The sequence below is a fragment of the Diuraphis noxia genome, unplaced genomic scaffold, assembly GCF_037042655.1.
Source record: "Diuraphis noxia isolate RWA-SAM2 unplaced genomic scaffold, SU_Dnox_SAM2 contig0004, whole genome shotgun sequence".
NCBI classification, from domain to species: Eukaryota; Metazoa; Arthropoda; class Insecta; order Hemiptera; family Aphididae; genus Diuraphis; species Diuraphis noxia.
This window is the reverse complement of record NW_028301714.1, coordinates 67,216,776-67,241,176: the sequence shown is the minus strand read 5'-3', so window position 1 is coordinate 67,241,176 and position 24,401 is coordinate 67,216,776. Positions and strand designations below refer to the sequence as shown.

General features: G+C 29.7%; 2 protein-coding genes across 2 annotated transcripts; one reads left to right on the top strand and one right to left on the bottom strand.

Annotated features, from left to right (window-relative positions):
* Positions 1–1,017: 1,017 nt before the first annotated feature.
* LOC107171846 (uncharacterized) lies at positions 1,018–12,620 on the bottom strand. Its single transcript, XM_015522108.2, has 3 exons — positions 12,247–12,620; positions 4,706–5,073; positions 1,018–2,579 (listed from the first exon to the last, which is right to left on the bottom strand). Exons 1-3 carry the CDS (start codon positions 12,464–12,466, stop codon positions 1,905–1,907), a joined length of 1,263 nt encoding a protein of 420 aa, XP_015377594.1. The 5' UTR covers positions 12,467–12,620; the 3' UTR covers positions 1,018–1,904.
* A 10,126-nt stretch (positions 12,621–22,746) lies between these two features.
* On the top strand, positions 22,747–23,256 carry LOC107171540 (uncharacterized). The gene has a single exon (XM_015521791.1). It carries the CDS (start codon positions 22,747–22,749, stop codon positions 23,254–23,256), a length of 510 nt encoding a protein of 169 aa, XP_015377277.1.
* The last annotated feature ends 1,145 nt before the right edge of the window (positions 23,257–24,401 follow it).

Here is a 24,401-nt window from a genome sequence, read left to right as displayed (position 1 = left end):
AATATGCGATATAAAAAATTTGTAATTAAAAAAAAATGTTTATCTATAAATGTTTTAATAGTAATAATAATTTGTAATTTTAAATGCACCTTCCTAATTTTAAAAATTGTAATAATAAAACTGCATTTTTATATAAAATACATGTTTTTACTACGAATGCAGCCCGCAAGATTTAAAAAAATAATATGTGGCCCGCTGCATAAAAAGGTATAGAAGGGAAAGGGAAGACCCCTAACTTATAAGGATGAAACAGAAACCACCCCCTCTCTGAGCACTCGTCGTCAGGATAGGGTATGCGCTGTATATGACTATACGCAGAATAGCGGCAGCGTGTGTGCAGATGAACTCTTTCAAATTATTATTATTATTATTACTATTAAACCGTATACCTATAATAGATTGGATAAGTCCATATCAGTATATAATAGATACCTATCTCATATACACATATTATATTATATGTATTATAAGCATATTAATAATATATTATATATGAATTATCTATACGGCTATACAAAATCTAAACCATATAATATAAACCGAATATACAGAATTTTTTTTTTCAATAAAATATAAGGAGAGGTCTGCGAGTGTATAAATGTATATCTCGCGTATTATAGATATACAGGAATCGTATGTATGGAATCGTATTTTTTATTTTTATTACATAATCGAGAATCTCGATAATAGGATTTTAAATCACGGCTTTATAAACTGTCGTTTAATAATTGGGTATAAAATAAAAACAGAGAGCGGTCAAATAGGGAAGCCTTGGGTTTTTGTTGTTTTTTTTTTTAATGATCTTTTTTACGGGTTCAATTTCATTCGTTACCGTATAGTATGGTATGTGATTAGGTTGGTATATATTTTTAATTGTATAGGCTGTATCGCTGAAATCCACATTCGTTCTGTTTCTGATAATTTAATTTCTTCAATTAATATAATGGGTTATGATAGGTACCTACTACCTATGTATATAGGATAATTTTTTTTTTTGTAATAGATGAATGACTAAAATAATAATATGTACATGCATATATTTAAAAATTAATTAAAGACTTAACCACGTATATAAGTATACAAACATAATATAACATAATATAATTTACAGAATGATCGTTATTTCAGGAACTTGACAATTAATTTTCGGCTGATTTTACGTTGTATTGAATGGAAATTTGTTTTAAAAGCAAGAGATATACATTTGACAGAAACGTTTCTAATCGTTAAATTTTGACTAATATTTACTTCCTAACTATGGTTCTAATAACAAAATTGAATTAACACGATGAGAGGCATTTAAAATCTAAATTTTAGTTTGTATTTTTTTAAACTATTAAAACGTTGTTTATCGAACAATTCTTAACGTCTTTAGGTATTAATATTACCTATAATCATTATTTATAATTTTAATATTGTAATACAATATTTAAAATAACTAAAATACTATTTAGTACATTATAGAAAAAAAAATAAAAAATATGTATATAAATAACATAATATATACGTAAATTTATAAGTACATACACTATTATATACACTGCACATACACTACACACGATTGTCGGCGTAAATCAACGATGATAATAATTATAAGTTACCAAGTTTTATGGTATTTAATATAGTAAGTCTGTCTGCAGTGGCGTGCTCAGAGGATTGGGTGTTATAGTAGTAATAATAAATTTTAATCGATATTGCGTGTAGGTAATACCAGACACAGGCATTAGGGGGGGGGGCGATATAAGATACAACACCTAACCTCATCACACGGGACACGCCACTGAAGTTTGCAGTCGAAGCGTTTGCTTCCGCCAAGTGCGTGCGTTATGTTACGCGCTGGCGAATAATAACTTATAATACTATATTTATAGACTTGGAAGTCGTCGCCGCGCGCACTTAATCGCTCAATAGAAGTCGTCGCCACCCGCAGCCTCGTGTTCGCCGTACTTCTTGTTGTCGGACAGTGTATCGTACTCGGCCTTGTGGTCGTGGTGCGATTTGTGGCCGGACTCGCCGCTGTGGCCCTTGTGGCCGTCGTAGTAGCTGCCCTTCCCGAACTGGCCGGCCGCGCCCTTGTGCGCCTCGTCGTAACCGGACTCGTGGTGACTGCCGTGCTTGTGGCCGCCGTCCTTTTGCGAGAAGTCCTTGTGCTTGCCGCCGTACTTGTCGACTTTGCCGTGCTTGTGCGCGTCGTCGTAGAACTTCTGTTCCTTGTTGTACTCGTCTTTGTGGTACACGTTGTGGAAGCCGGTCGTCTTGTGCCCCTTCTTGTGGTGCTCGGTCTCGCCGAACTTGTGACCCTTGACGCCGTGCGTGCCGCTCTTGTGCTTGCCGTAGTGGTCCGCCTCGCTCTTGTGGCCGTTGCTGTGGCCGGACGCCTTTTTGTAGTGGCTCTTCAGGTCGTCCTTGCCATATTTCCCGGCGTGGCCCTTGTCAAATTCGTGATGGTTCTTGTAGCCGCTGTCACCCAGCGTGCCCTGCGAGAAGTAATGGCCGGCCTTTTGGTACGAACCTCCAGCCTTTGAGTGTTTGCTCGGGGACTTGTACTCGTTGTGGGTGTAAGGCGAACCGAAATAATTCTGAAAAGTTCCATATATATAGTAAATCATCAGACGAAAACAATAATATCGCAGGCCGTTGCAACATTTTTCATATAGGTAATAATTGTAGTATATAGGTAATGACTATAATGTACGCGGAGGCGGATCCGGGGCCGCGGAAGGGTAATTTGCCTCACCTCCCCTCCGCCGACACCATAGTTGCCCTATGTTTTAGTGTGAGTTTTCTACTGCTGTACGGTAGTAGATGTCTGTAGTATTGATATAGTAAATTTTTTTGTACTTTTGTCCCCCTCATCCTCCTACTCAAATTAAGCACTGAATGTATAATGTTATAATGCATATAAAGTCTAGTACGTTTTGGTTTTACATGGGTGTTGTAAATAATACAGAAACGTGTACATTTATCGATTTCGAATTAGGTACTTTATGCTATGATTTTTCCTAAGTAAACATTTATGTATCAAACATAAAATATCATTTATGTTTTAGAAATTAATACCTTTGATGTGAACCTATACAATTATAGTTATACTATATGTATACACATGTATTATATTCATGTAATATATATATATATTTATTATGTGCGTTTCCACTGTATTTATTAATATCTATAAAATTCTATAAAAAAAAAATTCTATAAGTAGTTCCGAAATGTTATGATTTATTGTAACTGGATTTCTTTGATGAATTTTTTCAAATGTAAAAAAGATAAACTAAACATTTTCAATAAAGCTATTATTCTACTTCGTAGTTCGTTGATTTAAATACAATTATTGTACTAAAACTTATTCATATAGAGTTCAATAATTTTATCAATTTCTAGAACCGTTAGAATTTCGGAATAAGAAACCAGAAAATATAATAAAATGTGAACTTTTATTTAGCGTTAATATTTCAATACTCATAAGGAACCTATACTTACCTACATATAAATATGGACTAAAATGTAGAAATGAAATTTGGTTTGAAAAGAATTGAAACAATTATATAGTCGATAAAAATATAATATTATTTGTGCCATCATTATCCATCGCATAATTACATAATGTTCAGTTCTTAACAATGGATTTCAATTAAACAACGTAGTTTATATTATTGTACTCATATTATAATATATTTCATCAATTTATTTAGGTGCTGTAAGAAACAAAAATCCGGCGCTTGAAATTCACGTTAGGTATGTTAAATGGTTGACTCGCATAAATCACAGGTGTTTGAATGTACATTTTGTTAGGTAAACTTTTGGCCTTCGGAACCTTTGGAAAACGAAACTATGTAGGCCGAAAGAAAAACAAATGGGATAAAAATGCAAAAGCGTTAAAATATGTATAAGATGGAGAAAAATAGAAGTCATAAATCATAACAATGTTTAAAATGTCTGTCCGGGCCAACATGTGAGACGGTTTCGAATTGCATTCAAATGCAATCACTTTGAAATCTTTTATTCTTTCACCTTTTTGTATTTATCCAAAAGGCATAATGTTATTAAATATCGATTTATTTTTCATCCAATGCGAATAAATATTTATTTTTTAAAGTTTAATCTAACGAAATTCTTTCAAATATCATTTATTACACAAATAATAGCATTGAACAATGTAATTCAGCAATGCAATGTTATGTGTATTAAAAAAAAAAAAAAATGAAAAGTTCTTTAGTAAAACTAAAAACTTAGTTTTTTGTACTATGTTATAAATAGTATAAAATTATATTTTATTTATTGAATTCCTAATTAAATATGTAGTATTAGAAATAACAAAAAGTAAATTAAATACTAAAAACCAATTGTGTCCAAATACTCCAAATCGGAAAATGTTCAGTTATACGTATGCGTGTTGCGGCTATAGGCATGTCTTTAATTATTATACTCGTGTTATATTATTTTCAAAATAATATATTTCATCGGGCGTGGATAATATGATGTTATAAATATATAACAAATACATATTATAATATTTTGTACTATTTGACGATCGGAATCAGCTGTGTATAACAATACCTATATAATAGGTATCGCGATTGATCGGTTGCTATATTTATAATATTACCACTGTGTATTCTATAGTATATGTATACCAAGTTTGAAAACGTACATAACATAGGTATAAATAAATATTATAATATTAAAACGATGCACTGACCTGATCGTCGAGTCCGTGCACGTCGCCTTTTAGACCGTCGGAGGACACGTCACGGTGGTACTTGAACGGCGACGGTCCGAAGTCAAATGCGTCGCCGAAATCGTCGTTATCGAGACTATATCCGCCAACGTCCGATATTGGCGCCGCCGAGTCTTCCACGTCATCCAGCCCGTACTTTCCGTCATCAAAGTCGTCTGCCATTGGGTCACCGAAACGATAACTTGGCTTGTAACCGCCGCCGTCGATGCTGCGACCGCTGTTGTAGTGGACTGCAGCCCTCTCCTCGCCGACGACTGGTATGTGGTATGGCGATTCGTGTTTACCACCGACCACAGGCATGCCGTGAAAGCCGTTTTCCTTTTTGAAATCTATAATTATATATTATCGTCAGTGATAATCGCTAAATTACGTTTAGTTGACGGTATTGATGACCATATTGATAAGCCATATTATTGATTACCACATAATGATAAACCCTTAAGTACCTAATATACATTTTGAAGGTGATTGATTCTTTAAACTTTAAAAAAATAATACCGAAATGTATGAGCGTATTATACAAGATGATAATTTGTCAAGCATGATCACACCTATTTTTTTTTAATTACGAATTTATTCAGTTATGATTTTTCTGAATTTTTAAATATACTCAAATACTATGACTTAAAATTCTAGATTTTTTTATACTACTCAAAGACTAAGAACTGTACTTTGGCGATACAAACTTCGGCTTCTTTGAATGAAAACCTCCTTTTTTAACATAAGTTATTAAGTCTAAGTGGATATTGTTTTAGAAAATTTAGATGTACCTAATTCAAAATTTAAATTATAGTTATGATAATTATAATTATAATTTATTAATATAATTACTTAGTAATTAAAATGTTTGATTCGACTTTAAAAATGGTTTTACAAAAATATAAAATCCATGTTAAACTGAATCTAGTGTTTATTATACTTGAGCCATTTTCACAAAATTTTCTTCCAGTGACATACGAATACTTATAATAAAGGAATGTCAACAAAGATGGCATCAAAAGTGGACATCTTATTATACAAAATTAAACCACATAAAACATAACACTGACAATTGGACATTTCCCTTCGAAATCCATAGAAAATTCGTATAATAACCAGACTGAGAATAGGACACACAAAAATCTCCCACAGTTTTCTAATGTCCAGGGAAGAACCTCCAATATGCACAACCTGCGGTGTTCAAGTAACCATTAAACACATCCTCACCGATTGCCGAACATATCTCAGTACCCGTACAAGCCTCAACCTACCCGAATCATCACTTTCAGAAATATTAAACAACAATCCTGTATTTTATAAATCTATTACCATGGATATTTTATTATTTGGAACTCAAAATTAAATAACTCAAAAACTACGACGAATTTTGATTCCGATTCGTCAAAATTTTCAGTAAAATTGTTCACTGTTTAGTATAGAGTAAGTTTGTATTTTTATAGGATACTCCTTGAGTAATCAAAAAAAAAACCTCAAGAAATTGGAAATATAATCTTAAAGTATTGAGTAGGTATATTTAAAAATCCCAAAAATCAGATTTTTAAAACTGCATTATTGAAGAAAAAAGGGGTGAGGCATGCTTGGTGAATCACCATGTATACATGTTAAGACCTTCATAAGCAGCGCAAGATTATAATAGCAGTCAACATATTTTAAAAACAACCGAAAAAATGTATAGTAAATATTATTAGATGACTTTATTGTTTGATATTCGACGAAAATTTTGAAAATGTTTCACCGCTATATTTACACAGTTAGTAGCAAGTATATAAATATAGGTATAAATATAGCAGCACAGCAGTTTATCAGTACTTTTTTGGACTCAAATCACGCTTTTCGTGACATTGTTAGACAACTTTCAAAGTTTGTTAGACTTGATTTCTGATGCTAGACATTTCTTTAATTTTTGTACTGTTATCTTCACGGTAGCAGCATAAAAGTTTGTTATAGGACTTTTTCGTCTTGAACTGACTTTGAACTAATATTCAAACAGACTGTAAGACCGTAAGACCGTAAGATTTATTTATGACGCTAGAAAATTTTCAATTTTGACGCTACTTTATTGTCTTTATGACAATGGCACTGTTATAATATAATAATATGAACACAAAATATTGTCAGAAAAGGATAATTTGAAGCTTAATTCACTAAGAATAGTTACAATAGTAACCATAACCATACATGTACATGTAAACAATAATGATGTATAGGTACCTAGTTAGATATTTTTAAGACGGCATTAAAATTAGGTTTGAGACTGTAAAGGATGAATATTATATATTTTCTTGAAAATGTATTTGTATATGAGCTCGGTTTTTCCGGATACCACGATGTAGTACGCATAATCTTTCAATTAAATTTCGATCAGTATTATTCAGACGATAATTTAACGCTTTAACAAAAATTGCTATTACGAATTGCCGATAGACGGCTGGTAATAAGACGAGATTGATTGGTGTAAAGCGAGACAAAATAATTTATGAAAATCGAACATTTGCGACACGGACCAAACTGCGGATATATCTCTTTATGCTTATTGCAATATGGAATCGATATACATATCAACTGCGTGACTCGAATAATGGCAGTTCTGCAATAGCTGTAGGTATTCACCACTATCAATTTGTACACTGCTAAAAACTAACACAACTAATATAATATCTAAAAGTGTGCCACATTACAGTGTCGAAGTCTTCACATTGTATGTGTTTAGTATTATTTTCTTTACGTAATAGTAGGTACGTTACAAGTAAGCGTAATATAAAAAGTCAGGATTAGAGTTACTAGATATATCCAACATATTGTAATCTGACGTTTAAAATTATACATTATGATTCGTTTTAGCTGAAATATAAGTATTGATCGTCGACTTCAGTATTTTATAACGTTTTTGGAGCGACGAGTCAGGAATATAGTTTTTATTTTTTCATATTATTTCCGGGAAGCTCACTGCATCAAAATATAAACAATTATACCCACAACAAATAACACATGATACTCGTAAAACTGCAGAGAACTATCATGCGTTTTTGTTGTGAAAATAACTGCTGCAGGACCTACGACACTATATAGCGCGAGTTGCAGTGAGTGACCTTTGTCACAGATTTCATTGTGGCTAATCGGATCACTTAGGTAATTAATTAAAATGTATTTAATTGAAAAAAAATTAAACCAATGAAAATAAAAGGAAAAAAAAATAGTGGAAGTAAAAAAAAACACGAACACAAAAGGGCCCCTTGTGCGCGGTTGTCTCGACGACAATAATAATCGATTCGGGTCACCTGGACCGCGGCGAAACTCGTGAGTCGACAAATCGTCATTTATTTCGTCAAGGGCACGATGATCGTCGATCCGCGAACTGCGAAGTATATTCAAGTTCAACCGGCTTAACAGAGTAACAACAAAGATTACGATTTATTTAATTACGTATATATTATTATAATATTATAAATAAATAGTAATACACGATGATGAAAAGTGACGCGTGCTCTCAACCGCTCCCCTCCCAACGAATGAACGATAGCACGGCGAACGTTATTTAAAAAAAAATATATATATATATTATATAATAATTTATGTAGCTATTATATAATATTATCACATCACTAACAGGTAATTTTATTTTATTTTAACGCGTTCAACTTTCGTCGAGGTGGAGTAACACTTTGTCCCTTAACAATAATTACAGGTGACCCGCCAGAGATGTATTGGTTGAGTGATAAAAAACGACTCCGGAAACGTAAAAATATAATATATTATGTAAAATCGTGATAAAAATAAAACCCTATTGGTGGCGATGATCTTCTGGAAAAACACGTGAACTGCCGGCGGCTAATTTATTACATTATAACCACGTTGACTAAATCAACGGATTAGTCGCCATATATCATTACGCATTCGTCCACCAACCCTTTCTCTTTCCCTCACGACTCATTAATTAAGTTCCGGACGTCTCATCTACGCGTCGGTGATTATCTCCACCAGTCTGTAGTATCGGTTAAAATTACTTTGTTTTAAATGAGATTGGATAGTCCCATCATTTTCAAGGGACTATAATATATTATATGCGTACACTGAAAATCTAACATAAGATAGTTTTCAGAGTGGGGTGGAAAAAAAAGGCCTCGCCTCGTCCACCGTATGTGTACAAGAAAATTATGTGTATCTACTATCTACCCGTTGAGATAAATTCATAATGCGTGGCGTATATAGGTAATATTATAATTACGAATTAATTAACTAATTAATAGGTAAGATGATTAATTTACTGAAATATTATATTAAACTATAATCTTGAATAAAGTGTTTAATGATCAACGGATTTTATAATACATCAAATATCAAAACGTACAAGTTAAATAAATAGCACTGAAAACAGGCGCTAGTAGGTATACATGTAGTATTTTGTTCACCTTCGTATTCCTTTTATACTGGCCGTTATTTTTATCAGGAAAAAAAAATATAATAAGAGCGCAAAAGTATTTGAAATTTTTAGAATCAAAAATGAATATAGTCCAAATAAGATAAGCTGTATAATGTAATAATAACAAATGTTTATTACAAAAAAAAAAAAATAAAAATAAAAATGGTATAGGTATAGTATAACGATTAACATAAGTTTCGTCCTCAAAATAGGTATAGGCTAGTAGCGTTCAAAATGCTGCAATATTTAAGTATTCACTTAAATAATTGACCATTCAATATCAAAAAATATAATTCATCACAATAATCATTAAAAATCGATTTGTTATTGTTATTTGTCTATTTATTTGCCGTCACAAATACAAATTTAAAATAACAAAAATTATTTTAAATTTAGTTATTGTAGTACTTATAACTTATTCGATTGACTTTTACAAAAACTTAATTTTGACAAACTTATTACATGGCAAATCTTATTGTTATTACTTATTATTTCTCATTATATTATATCCATCGTATAAATTATTATTATCTGATATTATAAATTAAATATAATTAGTTTGATGCCACAAAATATGCATTTCGAAAGTTTGCAATATTGTATTTTATTTTAACTAGCATTTTAAATGATAAAATATTTAATTTTTTTTATTTGATTATGTGATATTCCATAAAATTGTAACGGAATCAGTAGGTACCGACTCTATTCAGAATCTCGAGTCGCAAATAATATGCGTTAAAAATATTAACCTGATCAAAACATGTAATTTTGGGACGCATAATCTGAGGTATAATATATAATCTTAAACTTTACCTATATAGGTTTTAATATTATAGAATAATAATCGAATAATGAGAATAAAGTTACATCCGAAATAATTTACATCATAAAATAAAAATTACGAACATTTGAGGTTTTTTTTTTTCAAAAATTCTAATCCTTGACGTGGACCATAATTTATTACATAATCAATACCGTTGTACACATCACGTTGTTAAAATTTTAATAATTCAAAATTGTAACCACAGTTACTCTAAGCTTGAATGCTAATACGATAATGTATGTCGCAGTTGTGTACCTGCTGGTATTTTATTCGAACAAATATGATTAACTTTACGTCATTTTGAAAATGGCACAAATTTATGTTATTTTAAAACTATCGAGCAATAAATCAAAGAAGTTCGGGAATAAAATAATCATTTTCATACCAATCAGTTTTATTTGATGAAATAAATGATAATGTAGGTATCTAAACTCTGAAGAAGTCTCAGATGTGACTATTGATGGTCATTTTTGTCATAATTAAATATTTCACAGAAATCGCAGCGAATGGACAAAATGTGAGCCAATTAATCGAGATAATATTTAACGTAACAAATTAAATTGCGTGGACCAATGAAATAAATAATAAAAAATATATAATATGTTAACGTTATACTTTTATTACTGTTTATATATATATTTTTTTAATTTTGAATATAATACTTTAAGTTGTGTTATAAATGATATGCATTATTCACGAGGCATATTTATTTGAGAATGTATTCTTGTCATAGTTTAAATAAATAATTTTAAATCTTACATTTTTCAATCTTGACATCGTTATTCTTACATGCAGACTTAAAACAATGTCGAACGATTATTATTATCAAAAGAAAAATGACTTTAAATTTCATTATTTTTGGTTACAAAAATGAGCTAAGTACGGTACTTTAAATAATTAGATAGTTTTTAATTTTCAACTAAACAATTTGCAATAGAAATGTAGTATGTATACTATACAATTAAATGGTATCCAATAAAAAACAAAACTTTTTATTCGTTGAATTTATTCTGTAATATAGTTTGTAAGTTATAAAGACCTTTAGATATTTACATAAATGCTCGAATACCTACCTTCAATAAAACTAAATTTAATTTCGTCTGTGTGCATACATTTTGCTCGTTACATTAAATATTTCAAAATTCAAAGTATGAATTTTTTTTCATTTTACATACAAATGATGAATTATTAATAAAAATATCGTTTTGTCAAGTTTGAGCTTTTGGTAAGAAACACCGAATAGCATTTTTTATTAATGTTGAATGCTTATATATTACATGTATACGTATTATAGTATTGAAAGACTAAAAAGCATTAAAAACATTAAACTAAAATATTAATTATTTTATTGAGTTCGTGTAAACAATCAATTCTGTACATGTTTATGAAATTATATTAAAATGGGTCGGAATAGGTTGGTGTTAATACGTTTTTCTTTTCCCTAAGATTTTTAGGAAAAACATTTAAACACATTTACTTGAGATTTTGGTAACACGCGTGATGCGTATGACTATTAATGATTAAGTTTCCTAAAGTTTTACACGTGGTGGTCTGTGAATTGAATTTTTTACTTAAAAAGCTTACAACACAAAGTTTTCAAATTATTTCTGATTCAACCAAAACTTGTACAATAAAATTCTCATATAACCAACGATAAAATTATGATGCTCTGCAGTAGGTATATTTGATACAATTTTCAGTACACGGGGAATGTTTTGCATATTATTGTAGCAAAAAGGCAAATAGTTATTGAAAGTTTTGGTTTTTTGACTTTGAATATATATAACTTGAAAAGTGTCTATTAAACATTGAATTTGTATGCGGAACCTGAAAAATGTAATGCATGCATTTCACGTGTACCTATTAAAATCTTTTTATTTTTTCGATTGATGCGATTGTTCATCACATTATTCATGTTTTCCAATACACTGCAATAGTTTATAGCGTTTTATCAACAACTAAAAGTTCTATTTTTTTTTTTAAAAATATTTTGAAAATGTTTATAATTATTTTACTAACTATCGATATAATTAGAGATTCTATTGTATTTTATATTACATATACAACCTAGAAATCAAAAAAAAAACTTCACAAGTGTGTTGCTTAAGAAAACCTGAAACATTTCAATGATAAAATGTTTTTGTATTTTTTTTTGTTGAGCAATATACCTTTATTCAATTCAATGTAATTTAATACTACCTATATTACATTGTTTATGAGTACATCAAATTGTGTAAAAGCTTCAAAGTTTTTTCTTACTTTCCAGTATGGCATTGAAGTTTTCATTGTTGCCTTCTCCAAGCTTAATTAATATCGGAGGGTTTTGCCCATCCGTCCTGTATATGTATCCCGAAGCTGAGGTTTCTAGGTCTTGGACTTTACCGTGTTTCTCCATGTAAACTTCTCTAGTTTTTTCACCACACACCACTGTTAAAAAAATCGAAGTCGCATAAACGATAAATACAACTAGAAGATTCATTTTTAGTTAAAAATTAGCAGATGTCTTGTTTATAAACTTTCGAACTGTTAACAATTTTTGTTTTATATAAATTATATAAATTATTATTTTAATGTTTTAAATAAATAATTATTTTTAGACATTCAGCAAAACTATATGAAAACAATATCCATGTGTTGCTGATGGTGGACCGGCCGATCGTATATAAAGCGATCGACATCCAACCCTCTCTCCTACTTTTTGGAAACCGATTACAATGGCGGGGCGTGCAGTGATAGTCCTTGGAGTTATGACTAATAGCTCAACAGGTATAGAAACTTGAGGACCACTGAGATGGATGGCCACCGTGTGTGTGGTTAACGGTAGGGAAAAATAGTATGTAAACACAATGAGGGTTTTTGTTGTTCTTTCGTAAACCGAAGATTCCATTTACTCTAATATTATTGTATATATATATCGGACGGTGACAGTGACAACGAGTCCTTGAATTTTCAACGGTCTAAAATTCCGAACGTCATTGGTGTTATATAGGACTGCAGTATATTGGTTATATGTTATACATACCATATAGGAACGTATAGGTACTTTAAGTGTTACGTAGATGTATGCGTTGATGTTCGGTTACCGTTTTGGTTTCTAATCATATTTGCAAGTATATCGATCGTACTCGTGTTTGATAGTTCAACAATACGTCATATCTTGAGAAATGGACGGTGTATTAGGAAATTAAACAAATTAAATATTATTTTCAAAAATTTAATTTCCGTCAAATGGCTGTCAATTAATATGATTGTTGGTAATGTTTATATTTTATGCGAGTTTGAGTTAAAAATCTAACAAATCGTTCTACTGTTAAGGAGACTTCGAATGTAACTCGTCAGTCGTCACTGGCTCACTGCAGAGTAGGTTACCTACTGTTGTAATAGTTGTATTAAATTTGAATTCGATGACAAATCAATGCTAAGTAAAACGATTCTGATCGAAGACAGTAAATATCAATGCGTAAAGTTTTAATTTTTATGAATATATTTTTATTTTATAACTTATTTACTTAGCTTTTAGTGACATTTATTATTAATTTATCAATATTAGACATGTTGAACAAAATATATGGGCTAAAAATATTGTATACATTTTATTTTTACTTAAATTTATAGGTTATATCCGTGTATTATAGAACGGGTTGAGTAGGTTCGTGTTATAAACAGCTTAATAGTGTATCATAATATGTATATCCGATTTTGTCAAAAATAGAACTTAAATGTCTTTAAAAAATGTTGTAGATATCTTTTTTTTATGTTATGTTTTTAACTGTTAGAAGTGCAACCAGGGCCCCACATCAAATTCTGAGCCCCTATACTAAAGTTTGTCCGGATTCGTTAACAAAACTTCCAGTAATATATTATCATAAATTATTAAAAATCAAAATTCAAATGCATTTTTATAAAAATAATGTTCTTTCATTTCTTTTTCATTAAAATTTTAACTAAATGGAAAAAGAAAAAAGTTTATTTTTTAAGTTAAACTGTTGTTTTACAGGTTTTAAACACAGTAAACTTAGTATGATATCGTCGAAATTTATGAAGTCAATTATTCAATGCATTCTCCAAAGATAAAAGATAAATTGTCTTAAAATATCAAAATATCCGAATTACTAAATACGTATATATATATATATATATATATAATAAAATATATTTTATCACATTATTTAATATAAAAACAAGTATTCCTAACTCATATTAAAATGTAAATGGTTAAAAATTCATTTCAACGGGCCCCTAGTATGTACAACTTTTGTAGAACCTTGTATTAAATTTTAAATATTTTTCACCATGCATAATATATTTTTTATCATCGTTTATTAAAAAAAATCGAATATTTCAAAATTTTTAAATAAATAGGCAATGATCACAAAAAATAATTAAAATTAAATAAGACAACATTATTACTATTATAGAAAATATATTTACTACAACTTTCAAAACGTTTTATTCGTTTTTGAATTACAATTAAAAATATATATATATATACATATATAATAATAATGAAATTGATTTTTCCAAATACGTGTGTTACATTACATATATTTTTTGTGTTCCCAATTATTTTTAAAAGTTCTATGAATTTTTTCCAACCAAAGTATACCATTTAAATCCAATTAAATACCAGAAACCGCACTCTCAAGAGTTGAAGATTGAAGTATTTTTGTCGGCCCAAAATGTGATGACAGACACACAAAAATAAATCTAAGTAAAGACATTATTATTGTAAAATCAAAACATTCATTACGGAGTTTAAAATTACTATTGTTATTATAGGAGTGACACCAACAAGTCTATCGTGACTACTTTTTGTCCTCATTTATAATTATAATAAACGAATAAATACATTTTTTTTTGGTTAATTTATTAAATCGTTGAAAACTCGGAGGTCGATCTCGCAAGTCCATTAAAGGCGGCTACTTTTGCTGTTCTAGTATAAAGGCGTATCGATATGGTGAAATATTAGTTATAGAGTCGGTAATGCCATTATTATCGCTGTATATATGGTATAATGAAATGGCATGTGGCCCATGGAAACGGCACCTAAGTAAAATGTTCGAGTGTATCATTTTGATAAGTATCGGACACATTGATTGATATTTATTATTATATATACATAGTATATATACAGTTTATATTCAATATATTATACGAAACACTCGCCGCAATAATGTATTACACGTCGCCTTGCGTATTATTTACCAATTATTTATTACCAATGCCAACACCAGATTAACAAATAATAATGGTCTCTCTTTTTTATTTTCATATCAAATTGGTTAATATTTTCATAAATTTTCAACACATTCATAGTATAGCATAAATTGTTTTTTTCTCGATTGTTATTCATTATATTATTATATTATTATTATGTTAGATATATATAGGAATACATTATTTTATATTATACACTTATAATGGGTTCAATCGACTTATTACAATCGGATACATGCCAAATACGAGTAAAATAATATAATATAATAACTTATAACGCTGAACATACGCACCAACCGACCTTATATCCGATTGTGAATAAATATAAAATATTATGTTCACTCCCTGCAGAGTGTATGTTATCGATTAATACTAATTTTGCTATACAATATTTTTACCAGATCGTTTAGATTTTGCCAAGGAATATGCTTATAGTTTATTCATATAAAAAATTATTTGATCAATATATTTTTATTTATTTTTAATCGTTTAAAAACTACTTTCGTTAAAATAATTGATCTTATATTTGAATAGTATTTAAAAATAATTTTAAAATTTGAATATTAATGTTAGCTAATTTATAAGTTTACACGGCAACAAAATTTGATATTTATAAAAAATATAAACTATTTACTTTAATTTTACAAAATGTAATATAATAATGAACAAAAAGTTTTTATTTAATTATTAATTATTTTGGTTACTTTAAAACATAATGCAAGTATTTTTTATGAATATCATATGAATTTATTTTAACTATCTTAAAATGAATTTTTTTCGGTGAACTCGATAAATATTTTGGATAGTGAGGAGATTATTTAATACTTAAAAGTGACTCCATAATCAACAGTTACAGCATTATTATTAAAAGTTTTTGGTTGTAATGTAATTTATGTATAGGCAATTATTTGTAACCGATGTTTATGCAATACATAATTTTGTATTTGACTCTTGAAATGTTAATGGTATTATTATTTAATTAATCAATAAAACAGATCTTTTTTAAAATACATTATTTTTAAACCAAATAAACGACTATCGGCTTTTAATTAATATTTATTGTATTAAAAGTTAAAATTAGGATATTAAATGTATATTTCTATTTCTAAAATAAACAGGTAAATTTGAATATTATTTCCAGAACATTTTCACTTTTAAGTTACGTTGTTAGTAATTTATATATTTTGGTAATTTGCACTTCCATCATGGTTATGATTATACCAAGGGTACTTATATGTATTAACATCAGCCAAAAGCTCGGAACCCACGAGACAGATAATATTCAATAAGGGAATTTTAAGCTCGAACATTAAGCTTTACGTTTAATTTTAAAATAATTAAAATGCAGTATGTGTTGGTACTAGGTATTTATAATTTATCAATACGATGGGTTTTGTTTGTTACTGTATTATGCTTATGGCATAAAATAAAATACATTTCATTTTGAGGTTGCTCAATCCTGTTTTATGTTATAATATTACTAAAATATACTAAATGAAAAAATACAATTAAAAATATACTTTGAAGTAGAGTGTAAAGTTTAATGATACAAGTTCAATTATTATTTAAAACATAATTATTATAAATTATAAAATAATTGTATTATTATTATAAAGTTTATTCATTAAACAAATTTAAATATTTTTCTACAATTATTCTCGAATATATGGCACAAAAAAGTATTAAATATTATTTAAATATCTTGTAGATATTGCTATAATATGCCCACACATAATGCTGTACCTAGTATAATATTAAATTATACATTTAGAATACGGTGTAAAATTCAGAGATTTAATAGGTACTATAAATAATAGGTTATTGGAGATAAGTATATTTTATTAACATTAAGTGTTGTATATAAGTCGGTCTCTGGCAATTGAATATAAAGTAATAAAATCAAAAATAATTTTGACAAAGATGGTGAGATGTCAAAATAAATGTCATAAAGAAAAATTATTTAATGTAAATACGTGAGAAAAAATGTCAAAATGAAATCATAACTGAAGGAAATGAGTTAGGTGATGCGTAAAATTTGGCTCACATAGTGTCAAAAACGGAACTTTTTACTGTCTTCCCTGAACTCTTCAACACATACACGCACCTCACCCGTTGGCCACCGGTTTCTTTTAATTCGATCGAAATTTTTAACTGGCTTCATACCAGGATATCATGCCATGTTAATATATTGAAGGTGAAGCTTAACTGGCGAAAATTCCTTATAAACGAACAATTGTCTGAAATCAAAATGGGTTTTACAAAATAAAGAAAGCGTGCATGATATATTCATGGTGTGCGCAGGATATAATGTTGGGAAAAAAAATATGCTATCACAAGTACACCGTACAATTGATTAAGTTAACTTAAAATCTAGATTTCTATCTGGTCAGATACAATAGAAGACGTGTAATCGAAGTAAATGTTATGTATATTACAATGGCTACAATGATTCGCTAAGGGTTTGTGTGTTTTAATAAAGTATAAAAGAATTATTACTACGTCAAGGTTTTAGGAAGAAACCGTAGTTCGAATTTTAAATTGTTATTTAAGACGTTCCATTATGCACGGTTCACATGACGCCGCTAAACGGTACCTACACGTTGACAAAAGAATATTCTAGATACTCCGTTATTACTACATACCTACTACATTAGTCGTCCTTCTAACGTAAATAGATCCTTGATGTTTATTAATATGATATGATATACTTTATTCGCGAACAATTGATATTTGATACACATTTTAGAAAACAAATATGTTCCTGAAGTAAAAAAAAATAATAATCTATTGCAGACCTTCCTTTTTGAAGGAATTAGCACATGGGCGTTAGGTATATTGTTTTCAAAAATTCGTTTGGCGGATTCATTTTCCCATTAAACCCAATTTAAATCGACAAGTGATTCACATATAGTATTATGTGGGTACAGTATTAGTATTGACAGTACAAGTAAAACCTTGCATACCATATTGAAAATTAAGGTCCAAAATAACACATATTTATTATAAGGTCAAAGCAATTGGAGAATAGAAAATAACTTGTGAAAAGTTTACAAAACTGTTAATATTTACAATATTAACTATTAAACTAAATTTCGATTTAATAGTAACATAATAGCTGTACCATTAAAAAGAAAAGAAGAATCAGTACTAAACCGATTGAGAGTTGGACATACGAAAGATTACTTAATGCATAGGAAGACCCCCCCCCCCCCCCCCATGCGATGTCTGCGGTGTCCAACTAACTATAAAACACATAATAGTTGAATGTTTCAATGTTCCAAACTCGAACAACATCGACAAATGATCGGGATAGATAGCATGGGCGTTGAACTGGGACCCAACACCGAGGAGAATCGGAAGGCGTTGCAATTTTTAAAAGCAACAGTCCTCTACAATTTAATTTAAAAATATGTCACTACCTGTATATACAATGTAGCCTCTTTTTTATCTTTAATTTTGTACTCTATAAAAAAAATATTTTTAAAAACTATAAATACCCACCTACTTAAATTGCAAATTTTTAACTAACGGCCATATAGCGGCCGAGTTCTTTTGATCAATAAAAAAATAAATAGCTGTACCAGTTACGCTTTGATTATTATTTTTTTTTTTTTTGTGAGTAATAGCCAATAGGTCTATTATATTCCATAGCTCATTATATTTATTTTATGGATTTTGTTATAGGTACTATGCAGCATTTAAATATCAAATATTTTACATAATAAAAATGTTGATAAAATATAATATGTACCTACCTATTGTAACAATTTTATTTTAGTACTAAAAAAGTACTTGTATTACTAAATGTTTACTTATTTTATCTAATTACAGTTTCGATTAGACTAATACATATGTTTAAATACTGTTAATCAGTTATGGTTTTTTTATGAATTATTATATTATAAATTATTATATTTTATTAACTATAATATATTAAACATATCAATTATAAAATTACATGAAATAATATTACAATAATTAAATAACAATTCCATCGACAGTGTTTTTCTGGTTTAACTATTTTAGTATTTTCAGTGAGACTTTTTCACCGTTTAACGAAATTTTAATGAAAACAGTTGGAATTTATTAACATTTTACAATAGCCATATACAAAAATTGGGGAACTCGGGAGTCTGCAAATGTCCACTCTAGTAGTAAGTAAGTTCCCCGACGAAGTCCAGTCCTCGCAAAGTTTAATAGTGAGTACTTAGCCATAAACTTATCGAATACACGAAGTGGTTATTTAATCCCCAGCAACATATTTGTATTAGTTAAGCAGTTATTCAAATGTTAACATTTACAAGCTTACAAAATAAATGCATTCACGTATTTCGATTTGAAAGCACTTTACAGTCATTGACATTTCATATCACTTATCACTTTAATCATAATATTTGAGTGATACTTTGATTAAAGCTTATATATAGTCAAGATCTTAGCTCATTTTATACAGCAATTAAATCAAATATCGTCTTTGCGGGGCGGTAGTGTCTTTCACTTCACAATTGTTGACCCTAAAGACCACTTTAGGTCTATATATTACTTCAAAGGGTTGACCACATGATAATAATAAGCTTTAAATAAAATAATATTCATACAGTGTGTTAATGGTTAACTCGCCGTATTTTTATCTTAATTTTCTATTATATAAATGTGAAAATGAAAACCTTTGAGGCCTATATTCTCGAAATCTACTAAACCGATCGTTATGATTTTTTTTTTTTAAATTAAGGAACTCATTACGGAGAAGATTTATGTCATTTGATTGATTCTCTAACTTAATAAATAAAGGAGTTATCAATTATCATAAATAATGGCCTGTTACGTAGACTTGGAAACATGGCAAGCATTATGGGTTTTGAAATTTCGGTTCTTGATCAAAATAACTTAATCAACAAAGTTTATCCTGAAATTTCTCATCTTTCCAATAAATCTAATGAATGACACCGTGAACGTGCAATTTTTCCCCCTAAAAATGATACCGTCAACATCATAAACGAAAAAGTTCTTTCCATGTTCGAAGCTGATAAAAAAATCTATACTTCTATAGATACACTTACTAATCAAGATGAAGCTATAGATATCCCGACTGAATTCCTTAACTCATTAAATCCATCAGGTCCCCCCTCCCCACACAAACTTGATTTAAAAATTGGTGTGCCTATTATTCTCATGCGAAATTTAAATGCTCCCAAATTGTGCAATGGAACAAGATTAAAATTATCTTTGAAAAAAAAAACCTTATTGAAGCTGAAATTCTTACCAGCTCAGCGAGTGGTCAAATTGTATATATCCCAATAATACCAATGATAACAAACGAGTATCCATTCGAATTTAAACGTGTCCAATTTCCTATTAAACTTTGTTTCGCTATGTCAATTAATAAGGCACAAGGACAGACAATGAAAGTTGCAGGAATTGATATCAGCGATCCCTGCTTCACTCATGGACAATTTTATGTTGTCTGCTCCCGTGTAAGCTCAGAAAAAAACTTATACATATATGCCCTTGGTGAAAAAACTAATAATATTGTTTATAAAGAAATATTGGTTAATCATTAGTTATGTAGCATTTTTGAAAAATAATAAAAATTACTTTTCAAAAAACGTATTTTTTTAAAGTTTAGTATAAAATATACGTATATGAGTTTTATTAGTTGGCAGTCTATTTCAATTTATATATTGTGTTGTATTCACCGCTTTTTTTCGTCGTATTTTTATTTTAATGCGCATTGCGCATTGTGTTAGCTAAATTTTTATAAGCATCAGACAGAGAGAGCTGTCTCTCTCAATATGCACATGCGTATTAGCATTATCAAAATGAAAAATTCGACGAAGAAAGTGGCTATCACTTTCTTAGGTTAGGTTACTTACTTTAATCTATCTATATGTATAAAAACATACTGCTAGCATAATTAAGGATTTTGTATTAATTGATTATATTAATCCACCGTTAGTGTAATTAAGTACAAATGACAAGCTTGGTATAATTTTAATACTTTAGAGTTAAATTATACACTTACGTACAAACAGCACGAGGTCCGCGATCTACCGCGACTATACTTTTGCAAATCAGAATTTTCATTCCAGGTAACGGAAAAGTTAAGATAAGTTTTGAACATCATACACCGATTATTAAATATATTATATGTATAATATTGTAATATACATCATGTATGTTACATTGAAAAAACGGCACTAAAATATTCGCGTTACATCATAAATTATGAGGTTACTGACTTTTAAATTAATTAGCATGATAATATACTGAATATTTGAATAACCATCAATGGGTATCAATGATTTGTTGTTGGCATTTCATTATTAAAATAAACGGTTTTTTAACGTACTATCTATAAAGTTTTATCGATCGGTTAGTAGGTATAACCTACATATATTATGTTACGGCCGAAGTGTATAATTTGGGCATCGTGCATTGTGCACAGTGCTCATCATATTTGGGTGAAGCTGTGTAACAAAACTCAACTCTTCTTTTTTTGTTTGTTAACTTGTTTTATTATTATTTTATAATATTACAATAAATCATTTAACCCGTGAGGGTTGTACAGATAGATATAAAATTAGGGGATCACAAAGATTAGGGGTTTCAAGATGTACAAGATTTGTTCTATCTTTTAGTATTTTTTTTTACTCACGGTCGCTGCTGGTACCTTCTTCACGGTCTTGATATCACTGGGTAGTTGTCCGTTTCACTGTCCTGATCCTTGGCTTGTTGTTTGTTTCACTGTCCTGATCCTTGATGGGTTGGCTGATGCACTGTCCTGATCCTTGGCTGGTTGTTTGTTTCACTGTCCCGATCACTGGTGGGTTGGCTGATGCACTGTCCCGATCACTGGTGGGTTGGTTGATTCACTGTCCTGATCCTTAGCTGGTTGTTTGTTTCACTGTCCTGATCCTTGGCTGGTTGTTTATTTCACTGTCCCGATCACTGGTGGGTTGGTTGATTCACTGTCCTGATCTTTGGCTAGTTGTTTATTTCACTGTCCCGATCACTGGTGGGTTGGCTGATGCACTGTCCTGATCCTTGGCTGGTTGGCTGATGCACTGTCCTGATCCTTGGTGGGTTGGCTGAACTAGGGAATGTTTAATGATATATTTAAACCTATGGGAATTATGTCAGAGAAAAGATAAGACGGTGGAAAAAGGGCAAGGGCTTGGGTTGTTAAACCAATTATTTCTTCAGAAATGAATACTTATTGTCATGTAGATTTGATTGATATGCAATCTCAACCTGATGGGAATTATTGATTTATTTTATTTTATTAAGATCACCTAACGAAGTATGTTTTACTTAAACCATTAACACACAAACGCGCCGAAGAAATTGCCTATATATTACTTGATATTTTTACTACATTTGGAGCTCCGTGCATCTTACAGAGTGATAACGGTAGAGAATTTGTTAACAAGGTTATTGAAGAGTTATGTAGTCTGTGCGAAGAACTGAAAATCGTGCCATGGTAAGCCACGGCATTCAAAAAGCCAGGGTTCTGTCGAAAGGGCTAACTAGGATGTAGAAAATATGCTTGACATCTGGTTAACAGATAATAAAACCAATAAATGGAGTGAGGGACTTAAATTCATTCAATTTATGAAAAATAGAAGTTTATTATATCACGGAATTAAGTGTTCTCCTTATGAGGCTATATTTGGTACCCGAGCAAAAATAGGCTTTAAATCTACTACTCTACTAGAAAGTATTATACATAAGCTTAAGACTAATGATGATTTAGAAACCACGCTGAATTCTATTAATACCAATCATGAAAAAAAAACTGAGATACAACCTAAAGAAAAATCTGTTGATACATCTGCTGAAGAAAATATTGATGTTAACGAAGAACGATCTGATATTATTATACAATCAAGACAGGAGACTAACATAGAAAAAAGAAGCGAATCATTGCATAATTTAAAAGTCCAATCCTCAAAAATGAAGACTAACTCTGAAAATCAACTTCGTGAAGGAAAAATTGGCCTAAGTATTAAAATTAGAATACCTGATGTTGATAAAGCATGGAGTGATCTGTGATCTATTTTAGGAGTCATTATGTCTGGTAATTTTTATAATGATTTTTATTTTTTTATTATGTTATAACTAAAACCTGATTTTTTTCAGTAAAAAACAATAATTATGAAATTGGTACCACTGAAGGTGAAATTGAATAACTTTACGCTAGAAATCAATTTGAAATATGCAAAGAGTCATTTGTCCAGATTGAAACAGTATATCAACAACATCTCCGATATCATTAAGAGAAGCGGCTAGAAAATTGTCTAACCTTGGCAGTCAAGGATATGATCAGTGTAACTGTAAACAGCAATGCAAGACAAATAAATGTAAGTGTAGGGCTGCAGGTAAACTATGTACTTCTAAATGTCTTGATAGCTTAAGTTGCAAAAAAAAAATTTTTAAAAATTGGTTAATATTCATAAAATAAATTATTGTAAATTATTAAGATAACAAAAATTGTTTTATACATTTTTAATTAATTAATTGTAATTGCCCACTGTGCTCTGGTTATTCTGTACAATGCCCTGGCAAAGTGTAACATTTTCCACATTGTCCATTGAAATTGGGCATTGTACACATTGTCCGGGCATTGTACTACAATGTCCGTTTATACACTTTGACCTAAAATATACATCATACTTACAATATATATCTCTATAGTTGTTTCTGTGTTATTAGTATTATTTTTTTTTATACATTTACGAAATTATTTTGAAACAAGGAGATACCTACTTATACATTATTAAATATGGGTTTTAACTCGGTATAAAAAAACTGAAATATTAAAATGTGTATAATACCTATTGAGATTTTGTTTTCAATTAATATTCTTGAAAGGTGAAACGTAAACGTAAACAGAAAATGATTGATTTTGTGTACAAAATAAAGTACTACAAACGAAATACCAAGCTACTGCAAACGAATTTATATTATATTAAATAGGAATGTATTAAAATAAAAATCAGTTTATAGAATTTGATGAAGGAAAATGAACGGATATTCATATTAATAATAATAAATACGAAACAAAATATACATATATTTTAGTATATGACTGATATACATAATATGTGGTAAACAAGCAATCGATTTTGAATATTCGAATCGATTTCACGTTAAAAGTATTTAAGTATTTTAAATAGTTATGCAATTTAAGTTGACAA